At 37.9% G+C, this 24,090-nt stretch overlaps 1 protein-coding gene across 1 annotated transcript; it reads left to right on the top strand.

Moving 5' to 3' along the window:
* The first annotated feature begins 11,724 nt into the window (after positions 1 to 11,724).
* Positions 11,725 to 15,394, top strand: LOC127418011 (ganglioside GM2 activator-like). Its single transcript, XM_051658322.1, has 4 exons — positions 11,725 to 12,071; positions 12,159 to 12,311; positions 14,184 to 14,366; positions 14,573 to 15,394. Exons 1-4 carry the CDS (start codon positions 11,967 to 11,969, stop codon positions 14,765 to 14,767), a joined length of 636 nt encoding a protein of 211 aa, XP_051514282.1. The 5' UTR covers positions 11,725 to 11,966; the 3' UTR covers positions 14,768 to 15,394.
* The last annotated feature ends 8,696 nt before the right edge of the window (positions 15,395 to 24,090 follow it).

The raw sequence follows: 24,090 nt of genomic DNA, 5'->3' as shown, positions 1-24,090 counted from the left end.
GAGGGAATTAGCTGCTAATCCGCTAGCGACCAAGGCAGATTTGCAGTACATCTTGGAAAAGTTGGAAGACCTTGAGAATCGTAATCAGCGAAACAACGTCCGAACTGTTGGAATTCCTGAGAACGAAGAAGGCCGAGATATGGTGAAATTCTTAGACGAGCTCTTCCCAAGTCTGCTCAACATAACAGTGTTAATTTTGACCCTTTAATAAAAAGGTTTTCGAGCGATGTGGACAGGTGGGCTTCACTACATTTATCTATGATTGGGATGGTTAATGTTATAAAAATTAACTACCTACAACAGTCTCTCCCCATTGAAGTTCCCCTCTTTTATTTTAAACAATTTGATAGTATAGTTTAATCCTTTATCTGGAATGGTAAATGTCCTCGGATGCATTCTAACAAATTACACAAGCCAATTGACAAAGTTGGGTTAGGTCTCCCCAAGATTTAGTTTTACTATTATGCTTTTGGTCTCAGACATTTGGCGCATTAGTCACATCCACCTGAGAGAGCCCTCCTTTGCTCTTTATTGAACAGGAGGTCCTTGCCCCTATCTTGCCATTGAAAAGTCTTTCTACCAAGCTGCCCGGAGAAGTGAAGACACATCCCGTTATCTCGCACATGCATTTAGTGTGGACAAAAGTTTCCCACGTGTTCAGTTCTGACATTTACCTGAACATTGCCACAAGTATTTGGTTAAACCCTAAATTGTGCATTAACAAGCCCCCTTTCTGCTGGACAGAATATACTGAGAAGGGAGTTGCTACGCTGGGTGACCTGTATGAAAATGGAGTGTTGAGATCCTTTGAAAATATTATACAGTGGTTTGGGATTCCCAGATCTCAATTCTTCAGGTACTTACAGCTGCACCATCTACTTTGTACCACCTTTGGGTGTAGTGCGCAGCCCCCTAAAGCGGAAGACACTCTTGAGATGGTGCTTACTGCTTTTGGAAAGGGTCACGAGGCTTCAGCGTACAATTCCTGGCTAATTCAGAGTCTTGGGGATGGGGATTTAGCATCTCTTAAGAAGTTATTGGAGAGAGACTTGAATTTAGTACTGAAGGATAAAGAATTGGTTAGGATTTTTAAAAATGTCAAGTCTATGGGGGCCTGGGTAGCTCACTAGTTTGAATGGGGTAAACTCCTCGTGGTTGCTATAATGTGGTTCGTTCTCAGTGTGGCGCGTGGTGAGTTGAGCGTGGTTGCCGCGGTGGATGGTGTGAAGCCTCCACACGCGCTATGTCTCTGTGGCAATGCGCTCAACAAGCCACGTGATAAGATGCACGGGTTGACAGTCTCAGACGCGGAGGCAACTGGGATTCGTCCTCTGCCACCCGGACTGAGGCGAATCACTACGCGACCACGAGGACTTAAAAGCACACTGGGCATTCCAAATTGGGAGAAAAAGGGGAAAAATCCCCCCCAAAACAAATTATATGAGTCTATGTCTATGGATGCAAGGGTGCACTTCATTGAATTTAATTCAATAAGCATATATTGATGAAAGTTGATTCCGTGTTTTCATGTGCTGTTTGTGTTGATTTGAGTTTGGAATTAATAAAAATTGTTAATGACAAAAAAACTAATTCAACTTTCTGCACTTGAGGCATTGTTGTGTCATTTTCTATCCAACTTGTTCTGCCGTGAGAGAACAGCATGCCAACAGGGAACAGAGAGTGCTGGAGAGGATAGAACACTTTTCCTCTTGTCACATCATCATCATCATCATCATCATCATCATCACCTGGCCCTGCTCTAACCAGGCCGTAAGGGTCGGGGGACATGTGGGTGGGTTGAAATGCTAGAGAAGAGGGAGGAGAAGGAGAGGCAGATGGCGCATGGTTGGGGAGAGAGGGGATAGGCACAGCGCAGCATGCACAGGAAACACAATCAAACTCTCAGCAGACCTGCTGAGTCTGACATACAACATCTCTCTCTCTCTCTCTCTCTCTCTCTCTCTCTCTCTCTCTCTCTCTCGCTGTCTATTTTAAATCTCAATCTCTCCCAATATATTACTATATACCTCTTAGGAAAATTGGAACTTGAAGATGTTTCTAAATTATCCCTTTTAATGACCTCTGTTTTTTGCATATTTGGAGGGTGATTCTTCAATTAGGGGAACGTTTTTCTCCCCTAAGATATGATGCTTCAAATCAGAAATTTAATTCATTTTAAGATTTGTGTCCTGACCAAACAGGTTAGTATTTCAGAATCTATAGATTTTTTTTTCCCGAGTTGTGTCAGCAGATCCAAGGCATATCCAACTTTTTTCTCCAAAAACTGAAAAATGTAATTACGATCACAAACAATATAAAAAATCAACACCATCCTATGTAGAATCAAAAATCATTAGAAATTCAGTCAAAACCATGATCAGATCTCCAAGACATATGATAGATGTTTTAACATACTGTAGATAAAACATAGTTTGAAGAAGTTTAATGTTTCAAGCTTTCAAGTAGTCTTACTTTTGTCTACTTGCAATAACTGGTGTCGCTTTACAAATAGGTTCTATTCTTTATCAATAGTTAATGCATTAGGTATCATGAACAAATAATGAACAATACATATTTTAAAGCATTTTTTAATCTTTGTTAATGTCAGTTTATAAAACTACAATAATTAATTGTTAGTTCATGTTAGTTCATAGTGCATTAACTAATGTTAACATATACAACTTTTGATGTAAACAATTTAATAGTATATGTAGAAAATAGCATTAATAAAATTAATAAATGCTGTAAAAGTGTTGTTCATTGTGAGTTCATGTTAACTCATGTAAATAACTAATGTTAACAAATGGAACCTTATTGTAAAGTGTTATCCAATAACTAGGCTGTAATAACCCGTATTGAGTGGATTATATTGACATGTAGTCTGATAATTTTTACTTATCACACAACTAAAATAGTGATCAGTAATATAATATTTTAGGTTATACTTTTTAGGTAATATTATCCGATTACATTTTGATTACCTATTGCATATTTTGAGAATGTAAGATCTGTTGGTACTTAGTGTAATATAAGTAGCACTTTACTCTCCTTTACACACTATCATTGTATTTGTAAGTCCCTGAGGTGAAAATAAGAGCTGAATGAGGTCACTTCAACTGCAATGTTAGCTGTGAATCATAACCTTTGTTGCCGCTAGCACTGAATCACATTATCAACATTTGTGTGCTTTGTGCTGCATATAGGCACAAAGACAAACTTTATTCGCAAACTTTAAGTACAGAAAGTGCAAAGAATTTGTCTTGATGAAGGTATGCATATACAGTATATTAAAGTAAGTGACATGCACAATGCAAGAAATTATAAAGAATGTGCTTCACGACTGAAAACCTAGGCGACAGCAATGGAAGTCATTTTTAATGGTCAGATCAGGTAGAAATTGCTCCTTAAGGGTACAGTTGCATTTTTTTATAGTGACATATAAGCACTGAACGTACTTTTCCAGGATTTGTTGACAGAGCTGAAAACTGGTTCAGCCTGCAGTCTCTAATTCACAGATTTGCACTGTAAATCTGTGATGACATCCTGTTGTGGAGATGCATATATGTTTTATGATTTATCAGATCTCTCCAATCCCATAATCCAATACCTCACCCAATGACCATCTTATATACAATATCTTACTGAATGACATATGATCTCCATCATTCATTTTTCATTTTCTTATTTATGACTTTCAAAGCCCACTGTCCTCTCAGTCATCCTTAATGCAAATAATATAGAGGTGCTTCATTTAAGCATGATGAAAATGCCATATTTCTCTGCAAAGGGAATAGTAAATCAAGGGAGTGCTAAATCAAAGGCTTGTTGTGACAACACAGTTCAGCTGCAGATAGTCCAAGTGAGAAAAAGAGTTCAGATAAGATAAAGTGGCCGTATTGTTCTCATTTAGAACAAAGACCTTTCTGAGGAAGAAGTTTACACTGACAGAAGCAAAAAGATAGACTACTCTGTGCGAAACAAACAGATAACAGAGAACGCAGAGTTCTGCTCAGAAATCTTTCGACGAGCCCATGGCTATGAACTACAACCTCACTCACCCAATACATTCACATTTACACAGGCCAAAGGTTTGCCAGTATATATTCATCCCTTTCTAGAGAGGAGAAAGCTGCATCTTCAGTTAAATATTTGTGAGAGTTATGGTATGTAATTTTGTGCAGTTTGGTGGGAATACATTTCATCAGAATTACAACTATATTTCGGAACAAATTAAAGTTTTTTAAATCTATAAAATAGCCACAAAATTTATTCTGGAAAGATCTGAATTATTTATGCCAGTAATTCTCAACTGGTAGGTTGTGACCCAACATTGGTTTGCAGGTTCTAATAGAATACACAGCTATGTGCAAATCATAAAATGTTAACCAAATAATCAGACAACTTTAGAGTAGCAAAATAAGTGGGCTTATCAGCTTTTGAAATGGAGGAGAAAACACTTTTGTTGCTGATATTGAAGGCTTTTTTGTACAGTCCAAACTGTGTTTTGAGCTGTGTTTTGTTGCCACTTGATGTCCAATGTAAAATCAGCAACCTGAGGCAAAACTAGTTGAGAATGGTTGATTTTTACTGTAGAGGTCTCCTCTATATTTATAGGTAGGATGCTTACTGAAGGGTAAGAGTACTGAATTAATACATCAGGTTAACTCTTTCATGCATACTTTGGGTCTTTAGTAACCCACGAACTCATTCCACCCCTTGTACTTCAGAGGCATAGAGATCAGGGTGTTCAACAGGGGTCAGTGTTGGGCCCCACTCTATTCAGCATTTATATGCTTCCCCTTGGGCAGATTATTGGGAAGTATGGCCTTGGTTGTCACTGCTATGCTGATGATACACAAATCTACATCAGCACTGGCCCTGATATTAACTGCAATTTAACTGTGCTGACGGAGTGTCTGCATGAAATTAGTACCTGGATGCGGCATAATTTTCTAAAGCTGAACTGTTCCAAAACTGAGTTCATGCTCATTGGTACACTGGCTGCTACATGTAAAGTTGACCTAAATATTAAATTGATGGTTGACAACAGCCTTGTGTTTCCCTCCTCTCAAGTGTGGAACCTGGGTGTCATCTTTGACGCTCAGTTGACATTTGATGCACACATTAAAAATATTTCCAAAACAGCCTTTTACCACCTTAGAAATATTGCCCGACTTAGGCCCTTCCTCTCTCTGGCTGATGCAGAAATGCTTATCCATGCCTTTATCACCTCTAGGCTGGATTACTGCAATGCCCTCTTTTCTGGCCTACCAGCAAAAACCTTAAATAGGCTTCAGTATATTCAGAACTCTGATGCTCATGTTCTTACACACACCTCACCATGTCTACACATTACCCCTGTGCTCTCACAGTTGCACTGGCTTCCCATCCATGCTCATATTGATTTTAAAACTTTCATTTTAACATATAAAGCAATTCATGGTATTGCACCAGAGTATCTTTGCAGTCTTGTTGTGCCCTATACTTCCTCCCGTTCTCTTTGTTCTGCCAGTTCATTTGCACTTCAGCAGCCCTCCTGCAAACTTAAATCTATGGGGCAAAGAGCTTTCTCTTTCAGAGGCCCTAAGCTATGGAATGCTCTTACTTTTACTATTAGAAATGCCCCAACCTTGGATTGTTTTAAGAAGTTACTTAAGACTAATTTATTTAAGGTAGTCTTTTAATATTTATTCATAATAATTTTATGTGTGGTTGCTGCTGTATGTTAGTAATTTTGTGTTTAGTCTTTTTTAATTTGTTGGGATAGTGGTTGGTGTTGTATGTTATGTGTTTATTCAATCTTGTAGCACTTTGAGTGTAAGAAAAGTGCATTATAAATTAAAGGTATTATTATTATTATTATTATTATTATTATTATTACTTAATCGTTTTTTGTTTGTTGTTGTTTGTTTGTTTGTTTGTTTGTTTTTTGAGTTATGCCCACACCTCTTTAGTATTCCTCAACCTTTCTCTTCTGAATAGTGTAAAAAAAAATAAAAAAAATAAAAAAATAAGATTTCAATAAATATATTTATTATAACTGCTTCATTATCAAAATTGTATAGGGTCATTAAAGACCTGAGATATTTAGTAGTGTCACTTTTTTTTTTTTTTTTTGTGCTTCCATTAATCATAATTGTATGAATATTTCATATTTATATAAGTTTACTATCACAGGATATATATTTCTTTGTTTATTACAAGACAAATGAGTACTTTATCCATACAAATGACTATTATATCACGTTGATGTGTGAAAATGATGAGTATTCCTATTCCATTTGCATCTATAGGTACTGTATATATTATACTTGCTTTTTCTTACTCAAGGTGGCGCTGATGTTTCAGTGATTGACTTGATTTACATTTGACATTTCTAGTTGATGAAGAAGCAACATGGAAGTAAACTATAGCAAGTGTAACACATGACCAGTGTGATTTGGATATTGTCATTTGGGTGTGCTTCTGAAAGTATTGAAAAGTTGTGCATCTATTTAGACTCAAAAAGTGCCTGAGAAAACAGATATGTGTAGCTTATTTGTAGCTTATGTGCAGCTTCTGTGTCTCATAAAATTTCAGTGTGAAATGCTTTTCTGCATCATCTGCATCTGCACCATCTCTTTGATACATGAAAACTAAAACATCAACAAAAAAATATAAGAATATGTTCTATCATTTATTTTCTAATTGTCTTGAAAAATTTTTGAAAATCTGTCTCTATCTGTGCATTTTATAGATCCATTTGTGATAGCTACATGCCGGGTGGCTAAAGACCCAAAGAATATAATAATGTTTGGCGAAACATCCATACATTTAAGGGTTAATATGCTTTGCTATTTGATTCTGTTGGCTTTATTTCCATACTGAATAACAGCTGCTATGGATGTATATTGTGAAACAGCAAATGTTTACACAAAGTTGCACTAAAAGAGCAGACAGATGGCCACCCACAGAAATGCAATCAGGGCATATGGAATGTTAAAACAGTGTATTGCAAAGATTTCCTGTTTTTGGACAGCAGATATTTTTCACTACCTTTCATCCAGTCCAAGTGGCGGTTCTAGCTTGTGTGGAGCCCTGGGCATCATTTGTATTTATCTGTAAGTTTAAAGTATATAATTTATATTTGTATATTTACACAAGAAGCTGTAATTGTAGTGACAATAGCAAAGGTGCACATGGTCACTTTAGCACCTAGGTAATTTAAAGTAATCTACAGTCAGATCAAGCAGATTAGCAAAACATAGAACTCAAATAACATGCTTTGACAACCAAAATGCAAAAATCTGCTAAATCCAATGCAAAAAAATGTAATCATACATATTGTAAACTTGTATTGAGGCCTCACACAGGAGTGGCATTTCTCTTATGAGTGTGTTGGATTTATGTCTGGAGATACTGACAATTGGCATTTAAAAATGTCAACAATATTTCACAAGCACATAAGTCTCAGCTATAGCTATGGCCCAGGATTGTGAGCCCACATTTATTAATACAGATGTTCTTAAACATCTATAGAGACGGAGAAATAGCAATATAGTGATGACACAAAACAATCACTACCTTCTCATCTGAAATGGGAAAAACTGTGTGACTTGGTGTGTTCCTTCTTTTGGTGTCCTTGATGTAATGCTGAATCCGGCCTATTAAAGGCATCTGCACATCCTTGTAGCTGTGATATTTTAAAGCAACACTGGCAAGCCAACATATAGCTTTTCAGAGAAAGCAGCATATTATGTTATTCTAGTGTTGTCATTAATGAGTTCTCCTGCAGAATGCAAGGCAGAGTGAAAGCTTTATTCATTCCTGTACCTACAGGGTGCATCTGATCAAGTTATGGGGTAACATTATCACCCTGCTAGATGTGCAAATTGTTCGGGACAATTTGATTGGCATAGAGAGTGAGTGAGTGAGTGAGTGAGTGAGTGAGTGAGTGAGAGAGCGAGAGAGAGAGAGAGAGAGAGAGAGAGAGAGAGAGAGAGAGATGCTGGCTATTCGTCGTGCTTCACTCAGTTGTGTTTGAGTGTATTGAAGAATTTACAGCTGAATGATGGGCCATGTTGCAAAAGACCACAGTGTGTAAATAATAGATTGATGTAATGGACCATATCTGCCTAGCTCTATATGTTTCAAACACACAGAAATATGTGTACATATAAACTATATACGTGTATGTTGTTTGAAAACTATTCTGAATGCCATTTCTTTTCTACACATAAATACACATATACCTGACAAAATGAGAAATCCATCTATTTGTTGCACATTTGTCCATAAATCATGTTCAAACATTATACTGTGTCTCAGCCTATGCAAATTAAATTGCAATCTCCTTTAAAATATCTCTTGATCTTTGCAATCAAAATGCAAGAGCTGGGAGATGAAATTGTGACTGCATTTACTACAACAATCAGGAAGACTTGGACCAAGTTTTCTATAAGTTGTCATTGAGAAAATGTCACATGTTAGATAAATTATTTTGCAAACACATACTGCCTCTACGTGAGCTATATAACTTTTTGTCATATGAAAAGCCAATTTACACACATTTCCATAGTATGATCACTCATCAGCATAAACATAGTTCTGGAAAACTGTAGAGACCCAAAGTAATGTGTTTTCCAAAAGACTTAGCTGATGCCCACGTATTTCTCAATATGAGATGAGAAAAATCAATAACAAAGAAAGGAATGTGCACACTCACACACAATACAAGGTGTACTTATGTGCCAAGCCTTCAACATGATTGTACAAGACATTCAGGCCTCTATTATCACATGCAGTGTATGAAACTTGTATGCAGCAATCTTTGGCAGAAAATTCTGACAACACATTCAGTCATCTTAGAGAAAGAACCTTATCTCCCATTAGATATACAAACCATATATCAAAGCTTTGATCTCTATAACTATGAGTCACTTTTATTTCTATAATGTTTTTCACAATATATAGCAGCTTTACAGAAGCTGAACAGCTTAAAAGACATAAATGCATAAAATATACAAAGTGATCATGGCCGTTTCAATTACATACACAACACATTTCATTCAAACATATTTACTTAAAATGAAAAGATAAAGATTTTAGGTCCAAATTGTCAAAATAGTGCCCTGCACTGTGTATAAAACAAAAAATGTCAGTTCATTCTATTTGAGGCATCAAACTGCTGAAGTGCACTGACAAATCCTTGGTGAGTATGTAATTTGATAAGTAGGATATTCCCCTATACTGTTTAAGTGTTAATCTTTATGAACAATGCAGTGTTTGAAGAGTGAACTGTACCCATAAAATCTAAACATTGGAAGATTATTTGCACATATGGGCTTGCATTTACCTGCAGGCACATGCCGGGAGATTAAGGTGACTCATGCACACTTATGGTATCTTCATATGGCCTGTGAATACAAGTGTTCTATGAAATAAACACCTGAACCCCTGATAAATGCACTCTTTCATTATCCATAACAGTATTAAACAATTATTTTAAATTTTTACAATACAATTAAATTAACAGATGTTTTCTGATGTTTCAGAAAATAATTTAGCCTATATTTTTTCTATTGTATTATGAACTTGTTCTCAGCATGGTAAACAGTTTCTTCCATCAGCATTTAGATGTGTGAGCATCTTTGAGCACACATCTGATTGAATGTACTTAATTATGCTTTAGGAATTTTGCAGTCTTATATTGATTCCTGAATTTTGCTAACAGGCCAAGTGCAACTTTGCATTGGCCACAGCATGACTCTGAAGCAGATACAACATCTCCATCTTGTGGACACAATAATGCCAACAGCAAAGAAAGACCTCAAAGCATCCCCTTTAGAGCATAACTTGAATTACAGCTTTACTTTGAATAAATTCATGTGTTTTTTGGCGATTCATCAAAGTACAATGTACTAAATCAGCATTCATTTTTTTAAGGGATTTAAATGACAACATAGATGACAATTAGGACATGTGGCCTTTAAGTCTAATGTGTTATACATGAGGGAGACAACAAATAAATAATAAAGTCACTCAAAAACTACAGGCTAATCTTTAAAGGTGCACTGAGTAAGTTCTTGTTCATGTCGTCTTAGACTTACATTGACACCTAGTGGCCTGGATGCAGCATCATTCAAACGCTATAGTTTTTAGTTACTGATGTCAATGCAAAAATTCACAGTTCACAGTCAGCCATGATTACTTTAATCAATGAGTGACAGTGTCAAATAACAGGACGGTTACTGAGATTAAGCGAGTAGTATTTGGCTGGTCATGTGATTCTAACATGGCAGCCCCCATGTGCGGACCCTCTCCATGTAGAATAAAACAGCTTTTGTAAGGTTACTGATATGACTGGAGTCTTCATTTTAATGTGAGTGGTCATGTTTTCCTACATATGTTTCAAAGTTACAATTCATTTCTTAAGGAGTACAGCTTTTTTTAATGAGAAAAAAATTACTTAGTGCACCTTTAATGTAAAATTAAATTAAATTACAAACATCTTATCTGGGATTTATTATTAAATTATTTTATTTAATCAACATAAGCCACATTATCCAAATGAATAAGGAGTTCTAAAGTATTCTGATTCTAACTACAGCAATAGTAAAATTGTTATAAAACAAGTTATTGTTTAGGTATACACTGTCACATTTTTGCAACAAAGTGATTAGGTCCCAGATGAAATGAGTTATTGTTATCTAGATGTATTTCTAAGTAATTGGATTCAGATTACAAATGTGTAAAGAATTCGAAAACTTGGAAGTGCATTCAAGGCAAAGACTCCACTACGAGTTGAAAGGTGCATTCAAAAGAACTTCTTGGAAGTGTTAAGAGATCAGTACAGACAGGGCCGTAGCAAGGAATTCTGGGCCCTGTGAATATATATTGCTCTGGGCCCCTTACCTATTAAAATAATACAGTTTTGAATTTGTTGTGGGCCCCTCTGGACCTTTGGACCCCTAGAATCATTACCACCTTTCACCCTACTAGCTATGGCTCTAGGTACAGATCATCACTTCCATAAGTACAGGAAGCCATATCTATGGACGAACATATCTTGATGAGGCATCAAGTCAAGTTTACAGTGCAAGAAAGAGACCGAACAGAAAAGCCACAGAGGCTGATGGTAACTTTGGCACCGCAACCACGCCCTAAAACAAGCCACATCAGGTCTTTGTTGTTTTGCTAAACACACTTTGAAAGCTCTGTGACCATTTAGCAAAAGGTGCTAAAAATGCAGATTATTTTTTCAGAATGTCTGGCAAAAAAAGAAATCCTTCCATCCATTCAAAGAATGCCACCAAACAGCTATGCCAATGTCCACTAATGTGTAATAAGTTTATAGGCATTTTTAGAAGATAAATTCAAAGCAGTAATTCAAGCAAAAGATGCTTATAGGAAGCATTTTTCTACGTGAAATTAATTTTGCATGCCATATGTACATAAACACTGGAAAAATTGTCTAAATAGACTTTTGTGGCTATTCTTAAATTGTAGATGATGATGACGATGATAATAATACAAATAAAATTAACATTAATAATAATACTAATAATAATAATAATAATAACAATAATAATAATAACTGTAGAAGTAGTAGTAGCAGCAGCAGCAGTAATTGTATTAATTTTTTTTTTTTTTTTTTTTTTTAGCTGAAATAACTCCTCCTGCCTTTAGAGGTCGCTGTTTAACGCAGTATTGTTTTTATAAATGCGGAACGATTCATGGAACAAACGCATATTCAAATACCACAATACACTCGCATGATATGACGAACAGGAAAGATTCAAGAGTGCTTGTGAAACGTTTAACTGTCTTCTTTTCTCTTGGATAATTACCAGAATAATTATTCTGTCAGGTGACAAATCCTGCTGTGCAGTGTTTCAGAGTAGCAAGTTGTCCTGTGATTTTGTAAAGCTCTCTCTAGTTAACCCAATTAATTGAAGTTACACTTCGTGTTTTGACTACCGTTGAAAATGAAAAGTCGCATTTCCGTGTTTATTACTCTGTTCGCTGCGAATTATATTTTCCTGGACGCCTCGTGCAACTTGCACAGCCGGGACGATTGGAAATTAACCAAGGTGAGAGTTGAATGTGAAATGTTGTGATCAAACTCTTTTGATAGAATTTAAGTTTATTGTTTTTTGTTAATCTCTTTTGTCGTCCAGGTGTTGGGGTTTTCTTGGGCAAACTGCGGAAAGTCAGGTGACCCTGCATATATGAAGACTCTTAACTTGACTCCAGATCCCATTCCTATTCCAGGACAAATAACAGCAGATGCATCAGGCACCACATCAGTAGAGCTGACCTCTCCTCTTTCTGTAAGTTAAGGAAACATATAATTTATTCTAAAAGGCCTATACACATTTTTAGCTATCCTCCTACATTTTTGTTTTCTATAAAGAACATTTGTTTTAATGAATATCTGTAAAAAAAAAAAAAAAAAAATCTCTGGTGTATTTTAAAAAGGACCTCCTGGGTTTGTCAGAGATGTTTTTGGGGTTTGGTCACAATTCAGTAGATTTGAAAAGAGGAAGAGAAGGTGTATTATTTTATCTAATTGATTTCTTATAATAAACATCTCAGGAAAACTTAACAGTGCACTCAGTAATTTTATTTATTCCTGCTTCTGAACAGTCAGTTCTTGAATTTCATGTGTTGGAAGCAGGAAAAATGGGCAAGTGTGATTGTGATGGCTAGATGAATGGGTCAGAGCATCTCCAAAATGGCAGTTCTTGTGGGGTGTTCCCTGTACACAGTGGTTAGTACCTACCAATAGTGGTCCAAGGAAGGACAACCGGTGAACCGGTGACAGGGTCATGGGCGCCCAAGGCTCATTGATGCGCATGGGGAGCGAAGGCTAGCCCATCTGGTCCGATCTCATAGAAGAGCTGAAAAACTTGCTGGCCATGATAGAAAGGTGTCAGAACACACAGTGCATCGCAGCTTGCTGTGTTTGGGACTGCGTAGCTGCAGACCGGTCAGTGTGCCCATGCTGACCCCTGTCCACCTCTGAAAGTGCCTACAGTGGGCAAGTGAGCATCAGAACTGGACCATGGAGCAATGGAAGAAGGTGGCCTGTTCTGATGAATCACGTTTTCTTTAAGATCATGTGGATGGGGGGCCTGGGTAGCTCAGCGAGTAAAGACACTGACTACCAACACTGGAGTCGCGAGTTCGAATCCAGGGCATGCTGAGTGACTCCAGCCAGGTCTCCTAAGCAACCAAATTGGCCTGGTTGCTAGGGAGGGTAGAGTCACATGGGGTATCCTCATGGTCGCTATAATGTGGTTTTCCCTATCGGTGCAGCGCGTGGTGAGTCGTGAAGCCTCTACATGCGCTATGTCTCCGTGGTAATGCACTCAACAAGCCACGTGATAAGATGCGCGGATTGATGGTCTCAGACGTGGATTCGTCCTCCGCCTCCCGGATTGAGGCGAGTCACTACACCACCATGAGGACTTGGAGCGTATTGGGAATTGGGCATTCTAAATTGGGGAGAAAAGGGGAGAAGATCCACACAAAAAAAAAGATCATGTGGATGACTGGGTGCGTGTGCGTCATCTACCTGGGGAAGAGATGGCAGCAGGATGCACCATGGGAAGAAGGAAGGTCGGCGGAGGCAGTGTGATGCTCTGGACAATGTTCTGCTGGGAAACCTTTGGTCCTGGCATTCATGTGGATGTCCTAAAGATTGTTGCAGACAACAACATGACGACGGTATTCTCTGATGGCCTCTTTAAGCAGGATAATGCACCCTGCCGCATTGTTCAGGAATAGTGTGAGGAACATGACGAAGAGTTCAAGGTGTTGACTTGGCCTCAATTCCCCAGATCTCAATCCAATTGAGCATCTATGGGATGTGCTGGACCAACAAGTCCGATCCATGGAGGCCCCACCTCGCAGCTTACAGGACTTAAAAGATCTGCTGCTATCGTCTCTTGGTGCCAGATACCACAGGACACCTTCAGAGGTCTTGTGGAGTCCATGCCTCGGCATTCTTGTGACTCAGACCTTAACAGACTATAGTTGTTATAAGTGTTTGTTTGTTTTTGTTTTTCTATGCCTGAGACTTCTGTTTGAATCTTGTGACTATCACAAGTGACTGTGAACCTGTATGACCACATTTAAACTATTTCACTAAACAAATAGCTGAACACTGTACTTCGTATGATGTTTGTTGTCTATTTCAGGTGAACGTGACGCTGGAAAGAGAAGTTGTTGGTGTGTGGGTAAAAATACCGTGTATAGATGAACTAGGCAGTTGTCATTACCCTAATGTCTGTGACTTGCTCGATCAACTCACCCCTCCAGGACAAGACTGCCCTGAGCCTCTGCATACATATGGCCTGCCCTGCCACTGTCCATTCAAAGCTGTGAGCATGTCCTAATTTATTAACTTTAACCGAACATCCATGTGTTTATTACACAACTGCCAAAAACAATAATCAGTATGTGCAGTGTATGGGATATTTTATAATATATTCTTTGTGCCCAATAATGGCCATACCAAGTAATTTCATGCATTTTTTATTTTTTCAATTTTAATAAAGCCATATTATTTATCCCTCTTTTTTTCCAGGGTGATTATTCTTTGCCATCGTCAGATATCTACATACCAGAAGTTGAACTGCCTGGCTGGCTGACCAACGGCAATTACAAAGTTCAGGGCATTTTAGGAAACTCTGAAAATGAACTTGGATGCCTTGAAGTCAGCGTCTCATTGCACTCCTTACACATGGGACATTATGAAACAGAGAGTCATAGCACCGCTTAGAGAGAAAAAGGAGATGCAAATATTTCTTAATCATTAAGTAGTAGTTGATTATAGGAATTTAAGTTTTAAAAATGACAAAATCCTGAGTCATCATATGCATATTTCCAGAGAATCTGATTATCTTGTTTTTAAATTATTGAGAGATACTGTAAGTATTTTTTAGATAAGTTTATTTTAAAACCAATGAGGAGACTTACTATTATGTATGTCTCTTCAGTACTGGAAATCTTTAGATCATTTTCTGCAAATGTTTTTTATATTTTATTTTTTACTTTCTTAATTTGAATATTTTATCCATTTAACTATTGAATTATTTGTGAAGCAGTTTTCATTAAACAGGAATTTTTCTGATCATGTTTGTTCTAAGTAGACATTAAAATCAGTATTTGTTTACAGCCGTTGTCTGTATTGTATTTTCCAAGTGAGTCTCCGATACTATTTTACTTTTACTACCAAACTATTTTAATTTACATTGTCACTATATTTTTCAAAAACATTAGTGAAGCACCATTTAAATTTGTTCCTTCCATGCTTTTCACCTATTGTAAATATACTGTATCTGGTATGAGTAATACCACTTTGGTGTGGTGTATTTTTCAATAAACACGCTTTGTGGAACATTTATTTTTTTTCTTTGGAGGTCGCTGTTGTTGCACTGTAACCAGAGACTATTTAGCAGAGATGGGTCGCTTATATGAAAATGAATGTGAGAAACTGGAATGCCCAATGGTCAGTGGATGTGGAAAGGAAGTCTCACCCTAAAGGTAAAGGAGCCAATCACCTTTTAAATACAGACATCGCCTGTGAATCAAATCAAGAACGCGCATGCGCTTAGCTATAGAAGCTGGGAAAATTTAGTTCACTTACGATTCAGTTCACTTGACATTGCGTCACTAAGCTGACGCTATGGGGAAGTGTCATGCTACACAACCTAGTTGAAACCCTTCTACAATAACACCAATTCTAAGATTGGCTATGGTGTTTAAGCCCTGTCCTTTTAGGTGCAAAGCTGTCCGCTATAAATGTGGGCGTGCAAACACCATTCCACCGAATTTTCTACCTTCAAGACTGCGAGCATCTCTCTCGTCTAGAAGCCCTCTACAACTTCGCCGTCGACATACACTAGTCAGCAGGCAGGATCTTCACGGCAACGATCAGACTCTCTGCTCCCCTGCATTTTTCCGGCGAACATTTGCTCCACCTCGCTGCTTGACGTTTCGCTGGTGAACTGGCTGCTTCAGCATCATGATTACCCGCAGCGCTTCAGCAGGAGTTTTGTATCCTTATAAGCTACTGTTGATATTGTGTGTGTGTGTATCTATATATATAGTACTGTGCAAAGGTTTTAGGCACTTGTGAAAAATGTTGCATAGTGAGAATGTCTTCAAAACTAATGACATAAATAGTTTTCATTTATCACTTAATGTCATACAAAGTCCAGTAAACATAAAAAAGCTAAATCAATATTTGGTGTGACCACCTTTGCTTTTAAAACAGCACCAATTCTCCTAGGTACACCTGGACACAGTTTTTCTTGGTTGTTGGCAGATAGGCTGTTCCAAGCTTCTTGGAGAATTCGCCACAGTTCTTCTATCTATTTAGGCTGTCTCAATTGCTTCTGTCTCGATATGTAATCTCAGACTGACACGATGTTCAGTGGGGGGCTTTGTGGGGGCCATGACATCTGTTGCAGGGCTCCCTGTTCTTCTATTCTAATCTTTTCTATTTGCAAAAGTAATGTTTGGGAGTCTAACATTTATATTTCCTATTGACACATTAAAGCTGAAGATATAAATAACCATCTTAAAAAAATGCTTTTGTGAAACGCCTTATGTACCTAAGACTTTTGCACAGTAATGTATATGTAACTCAGCAAAAAAAGAAACATCCTTTCATTTTCAACTGCTTTTATTTTCAGCAAACTTAACATGTGTAAATATTTGTATGAACATAAAAAGATTCAACAACTAAGACATAAACTGCACAATGGAATAATGTGTCTCTGAACAAAGGGGGGGTCAAAATCAAAAGAAACAGTCAGTATCTGGTGTGGCCACCAGCTGCATTAAGTACTGCAGTGCATCTCCTCCTCATGGACTGCACCAGATTTGCCAGTTCTTGCTGTGAGATGGAACCCCACTCTTCCACCAAGGCACTTGCAAGTTCCTGGACATTTCTGGGGGGAATGGCCCTAGCCCTCACCCTCAGATCCAACAGGTCCCAGATGTGCTCAGTGGGATTGAGGTCCAGGCTCTTCACTGACCATGGCAGAACACTGACATTCCTGTCTTGCAGGAAATCACGCACAGAACGAGCAGTATGGCTGGTGGCATTGTCATGCTGGAGGGACATGTCAGGATGAGCCTGCAGGAAGGGTACCACATGAGGTAGGAGGATGTCTTCCCTGTAACGCACAGTGTTGCGATTGCTGCAATGACAACAAGCTTAGTCTGATGATGCTATGACACACCACCCCAGACCATGATGGACCCTCCACCTCCAAATCGATCCCGCTACAGAGTACAGGCCTCAGTGTAACGCTCATTCCTTTGACGAGATACGCGAGTCCGACCATCACCTCTGGTGAGACAAAACCGCAACTCGTGAGTGAAGAGCACTTTTTGCCAGTCCTGTCTGGTCCAGTGAAGGTGGGTTTGTGCCCATAGGCGACTTTGTTGCCGGTGATGTCTGGTAAAGACCTGCCTTACAAAAGGCCTACAAGCCCTCAGTCCAGCCTCTCTCAGCCTATTGTGGACAGTCTGAGCACTAATGGAGGGATTGTGCGTTCCTGGTGTAACTTGGGCAGTTGTTGTTGCCATCCTGTGCCTGTCCCGCAGGTGTGATATTCGGATGTACCGATCCTGTGCAGGTGTTGTTACATGTTGTCTGCCACTGCGAGGACAATCAGCTGTCCTTCCTGTCTCCCTGTAGCGCTGTCTTAGGCGTCTCACAGTACGGACATTGCAATTTATTGCCCTGACCACATCTGCAGTCCTCATGCCTCCATGCAGCATGCCTAAGGCATGTTCATGCAGATGAGCAGGGACCCTGGGCATCTTTCTTTTGGTGTTTTTCAGAGTCAGTAGAAAGGTCTCTTTAGTGTCCTAAGTTTTTATAACTGTGACCTTAATTGCCTACCGTCTGTAAGCTGTTAGTGTCTTAACGACCGTTCCACAGGTGCTTGTTCATTAATTGTTTATGGTTCATTGAACAAGCATGGAAAACATTGTTTAAACCTTTACAATAAAGATCTGTAAAGTTATTTGGATTTTTACAAAATTATCTTTAAAATACAGTGTCCTGAAAAAGGGATGTTTCTATTATTTATATATATATATATATATATATATATATATATATATCACAAAAGGGCCGCGTGCGTGTATGCGCACATCCAGTCGTCACACGGTCATGAGAGCTGTGTTTGTTGCTTGGCCCGTGGCCACTCCGAAACAGCTCTTTTGGAGACAGATTGTCCTCACTGTGAGAGCATGAGTCTCAAGACGCTTCGCTTTCAGATCAACCTCATTCTGAGGGACAATTCCACCTCGTGCTCTCCCACTTGCCCCTTCTGTGACTCCTGAGGGATCACATAAGGGGGCACAGCAGGGCCGTCAGGTTGAGCTAGATGAATCAGAGGTGGATCTCATGCTGGCGCAAGCAAGCGCAAGCCCTGCAAGCCCCTCAATCTTCTCTTGAAGCGGCTTCGCCTATATGTTATATATGTAACGAGCTCCAGTCCTCTGCTGGAACACGGGACCTCATTACATTTGGCGGTTCTGACGATGAAGATGATGCCATATCACTCGCAGCATCAGAGACTGCGAATGGTCCAATGTTGACGAGTGAGTCCCTCCTAAAATGATGAGTACTGTGCACAACTGCTTCCCGGTGGTGAGCAGCGCTCAGTCTCATCTAGCGAGCGAGCCGACACACCCGTTATCCTGCCCCACGGATGCGTTACTAGTCCACACGGCTATACAATTAACTTTGTATGTTGGCCACCTTGCTGTTTGTATGTTGGACATCCTCACAGCCGTGTCCGACTGGGTTTTAAAGACGGTCGGACACGGCTGCATGATTCAGTTCATACACCAGCCACCTTGCACTCAGTTTGATGTTAATCTTCCCTCTCGAAATCACTAAGTAGGGAAATTAATCATTACTTGTCACACTTGAGGTGTGTATTGGATGCTATTATCGCCCTGTGTGCTAATCCTATATACTTCCTCTGGGACTGGATGTTACTCAAAATGTTGTTTCTGTGTAAAAGGGTTTCAACTAGGTCGTGTAGTAGGACACTTCCCCATAGCATCAGCTTAGTGACGCATTGTCTCGTTCCCTTTATCTCAGGGAACCGAGGTTACATACATAACCGAGATGTTTTTTAGCATGAACTGAGGTAAAGAAGCACAATTTATGATACCTGTGTTGTAAGATTCTACTGCTGATTTGAAATATGTTCTTTGATCATAATCTTAAACCAACCACTTTGGAGATTTCTGTCTTTTCCCCAGTCAAGTAGATAGGAGCTGCACTGTCATGCCGCTTTTTTACATAGAAATTAGCTGGGAGCGTTCCAAAGATGGCCGCCGAGTGACCTAACTTGCTAAAAAGACTTTGCCTGTGATGCAATTGTTTTTTTGTTTTTTTTGTTGTTGTTTTTTTTTTTAATGCAGAAAGAATCATGGAAAAACATGATTTAAATACCACAGCAATAACATGACACACAAAGTAGTTCCTGAAGTGTTTTTAAAACATTTATTTGTTTTCACTGCTCGTGAATGATTATCTTGGTTTCTATTCTGTCAGGTGCCATTTAATTAAAGTTTTTCAAAGTTTTTTTTTTTTTGCTTTTAATTAATGTAACCTAGATAGATATCCAAAACAAACATTTATTTTATTTATTTATTTATTTATTTTTTTTTTTTGGTTAATATATGCAGTATATACCATGTGGAATGAAAAGCTGCATTTTCGTGTTTATTGGTTTGTTAACTGCAAATACTTTTTGGATGGGAGACTCACACAGCAGGAAAAGCTCTAAATTGACCAAAGTAGGCCCTAAGTGACCAAAATGAAATATTGGGGATCATTTGTTCATTTCTGTCTTCATCCAGGTGTGGGGGTTTTCTTGGGAGAACTGCGGAAAGGCAGGTGAACCTGTATACCTAAAGACTCTAAATCTGTACCCGCATCCAATTCCTTCTCCAGGATATTTAATAGCACATGCATCAGGCACCACATAAGTAGAGCTGGCTTCTCTTTCAGTAAGTTGAAAAATATTGTGATCACAAGACCTATCTGATCTATATGATTGTTCTATAAACCTTTGAGTTTTACCCCATCCATCCTCATGACCTAGCCTTAACAGACTTTGAGTCACAAATGTTTTTTGTACCAGACACTTGGATGTCTTGTGACCATCACAGACAGCTGTGAAACTGTATAACCAAGTTTCAGCCGTTTTAACCAATAAAATAGCACAACACCATGCTCTGTATTTTCATAAGATTCTATTTGCTGACTTTGAGCCAGTCAGTGGTGGATTTAGGCATGGGCGACATGTGCAGTTGCCCAGGGCGGCATCTTGTAGGGGGGCGGCATGAGGAACCAGGGGTTTGCGCCACATGTTTTATTTTGCACATTGGAGAACATCAGGGTAGATTGGAAAAGCATGTTTTGTCTATAAAATACAGTAAATAAAATTAGACTTTTATGATCAATTAAATAGTGCTAATAAAAAACAGGCTAATATTTAATATGGTGGGGCAGATGAATAGAAAATGAGACTTGTTATATGAGGAAAATATTGTGCCTATACTAGACACTCTTTCTCGCATTCTTAATATCAACATTTAAAATAATGTCCTCCTTGCAATATGTACCAAACCTGCTCCCTTGGTTTCAGTCATTGTGCATATTTCCTTAAACACATAAATTCTCGTCTCATTTATTTGTTTTTAATTGATTGGTAGATGCTGTAAATATTTTCTGGCTTCTGACTACTTTGAGATATGTCTCTTCAGATAATGAAAGACTTTCTATTAACTGCAATTTTTTTTGTATCTTCTTAATTTGTTTGATCAAGTTGTAACTACTGAATTTGCTGCCATGATGATTTATACAATATCTCCTTGATGAACTTGATGTGCCTAAATGTGCTGGGTTAATTTTGAATCCGTTTAAAGAACATTTTATTATAATATTTGTTGTTAATAAGCATTCAGATCAATAAGAGTTTTTAAGTAGTTATTGGTACATCTTCTGTAATGCTACAGATTTTTCCAAAACAGCTGAGCAGTAATACGGTTTTTAAAATGGCACCTTCAGTTTTCACTTTAGTCAAAGTGACATTAATGTAAGAGGTGTAGTTTTTAATCCACACAATTGATGGCATCAAATGCACCTTTTTGTTGTCATTGCATTTTTACTTTTGTGTAATTTAACTAAGTATAGACAGAGTAGTTCTTATAGGACAATTTTGCATATAAAATTTGAAATTAAGTTGCAACAGTGTTTTGCACATTATACAGGTTATAGAGGGATAAATGCTGAATCTGAATATTTATGTATCTGCTCAGCTGGTTTACATTTTGTACTTGATAGCATAATATGGTAAACTGTTCCAAAAAAAAACTGTTTTTTTTTTTTCCTCCTCCTGTCAACATTGCTTGCATTCCAGATTTTTCAGGCTATCTTTAAAGTGTTGTACAGCCCTCAATCCAGATGTCCAGGTGAAATGCCAACCAGAACAGACTTCCACATAGAGCAAGACTAGCCATGTTCTTCATTTTTACTGACTGCTAAACACGGATCTATCACTTGTAAACTTGTAGACATACAATTGCAGTGTCTTTCCTGGCTGAAATGTGGTCATTACTAGGGAGCACTGTATTTCTAAAGTTTAGAACTCTCAAAAAGTATATGATCAGCAATGTGTTTTATCTTGCATATCATTTTTACATAAACATTGTTAATTTAACCTGACCTGATAGTTCTCCCAGATCCTTAACACACAGTAAAACTTGTTACTTTCTAAGTTTAATTTCGCCCAACCTCCAGCTTTCTGAGGCCTTGGGGCTTACTGTGCCTGGGGTCGGAGGGGGAGTAATGGAAAGAATTTAATCTCCTGGCTGACTGTAAAGTTGTGTCTGTTTTCTTTTTAAAAGAGCTGTGTGGCACAGACTCCCTCAGGCTGGCACAGTACATGAATCTACCCCAGAAATATTTACACGCAGCAACACTCTGGAAAAAGGGAAATATATGTCAAATTAAGCTCAAATTAATGTACACCCTAGAAGAGAAGGTGACCAAATCTGTTTAATTTGTTGAAGATTTTAAAGTCTTATTTATTTTCATATTTAGTAGTTTCACATTTTATAGCATACCTGTGTCTTATAAACAATACAGAAACAATACATTTTAGAAAACCTAAAGAAAATCCATTTATAATCCTGTAAAAACAATCCTTTTAGTCACAAAATGCAAACTGCATTTCAAAACAATTCAAAAAGGTGTGTCCTGAAGAGTGTTAAAGAAAATAACCTCCACTTACTGTTCTCTCTTAAAATCTAGACCTCATATGTGATAAGCCTGTTAACTTTGGCAAATCCTTTGTTAAATATAAACATACTGTTTTATGAGATTGCAGTGTTTTTGTTCCAATAGGAAACTGCAGATCTAATCTAACAGATGGCTCTTTTTATTGTTGTCACCACTGAGTGTTAAGAGTCTATGCAGCTGCCTGTCAATGGAATGTTTGTCATCACGTACGGTTCTCAGTAACAACTGCTCTATCGTTTTTTTTATGATGGATTAGAGAGTCTGCTTTAAATAGGTGGGGTTTGACAAAAATAAAAGTTTCAAATTACCCAGATGAGTCAAAGTTGATGTATCAAATTAGTGCATAATACTGTATATACCAAACAAAATAGCCAAGAGACCAAAAATAGACAGTGCATTTCTGACATAGTACTGTACAGTGAATTTGATTAGCTCAGATGTGATGGTTTATGTTTTGTCCACTGAAAAGCTGACAGTGTTTTTACTATATTATAATGGGTAGTCTCTTTCTAAATTCACACTCATGTTTAACTCATTTCTCATTAAAATGACACAGGTGATGAAATCAAAACTGGCAGCCAGTATAAACAAGCACTTGTGTAAAGTTATCATGCCTTATGTTTACATTGAGCATGTGCATCCACATACCTCACAGCTGTACCATGGTTCACTGCTGTTTTGACAGTTTCTCTAAACTGAATTCCTCTAAAGCAATGGGGTGACAATTCAGCCACTTATAACGTAGTACAACTTTTTACTTTCTTATGACCTAAGCTCGTGTTTATCCTTAGTTTCAGTTTCTGGTTAATATGCCCACTTTAAAATTTGTTGTTATTACTATCCTTCGATTTGGAGAGAAATATTAGTTTTGAATTATCATTGTTTCAAGGTAGAGCTTACTGCATAATGAAAAGCCAGCTACAAAGTCCCAATTGGCAAGGTGACAAGTTGTAGCCTGACATTTATCTATATATTTATAATTAGTACTCCTTATTTAAAAAAAAAAAAAAAAAAAAAAAAAAGAGAGAGAGAATTATGCATGGAAGACTTATCCTGGCACAGAATAGGGTAAAGAGATAATTCTGAGTTAAAGTTGCACTCAGTAATTTTTATGCATGTCGTCTTGGACTTACACTGATACCTAGTGGTGAGGATGCAACATAATTCAAATGCAATAGTTTTTAGTAACCAGTGCATTTGTAAAAATTCACTATTCACAGTCAGCCATGATTAATTTAATCCATGAGTGAAAGTTTCCAATAACAAGGTGATTACTGAGATTAAGCAAGTTGCAAGAAATAAAGAATTGTGAGATATAAAGTCACTTTATATTGTGACTTTATATCTCACAGTTGCGAGAGTGAGATTAAAGGTGCACTCAGTAATTTTTTCCTCATTAACAAAGTTTAAATTCCAAAGACATGAATTGTAATTTTGCAATATATATAGGAAATAATGACCACTCACATTAAAAATGAAGACTCGAGTCATATCAGTGACCTTATAAAAGCTGTTTTATTCTACATGGAGCGGGTCCGCACATGGGGGCTGCCATGTTAGAAGAATCACATGACAAGCCGAATACTACTGGCTTAATCTCAGTAACCTTCCAGTTATTTGACACTTTGCTCATTGATTAAAATAATCATGGATGACTGTGAATACTACATTTCTGCAGTGGCATCTGAAACTGAAAACTATTGGTTTTAAATGATGCAGCTGCATCCAAGCCGCTAGGTAAGTCCAAGATGACACAA

Source organism: Myxocyprinus asiaticus, chromosome 27 (assembly GCF_019703515.2).
Source record: "Myxocyprinus asiaticus isolate MX2 ecotype Aquarium Trade chromosome 27, UBuf_Myxa_2, whole genome shotgun sequence".
In the NCBI taxonomy this organism is placed as follows: domain Eukaryota; kingdom Metazoa; phylum Chordata; class Actinopteri; order Cypriniformes; family Catostomidae; genus Myxocyprinus; species Myxocyprinus asiaticus.
Note: the sequence above shows the minus strand (reverse complement) of the source record. Positions and strands in the feature narration are given on the sequence as shown.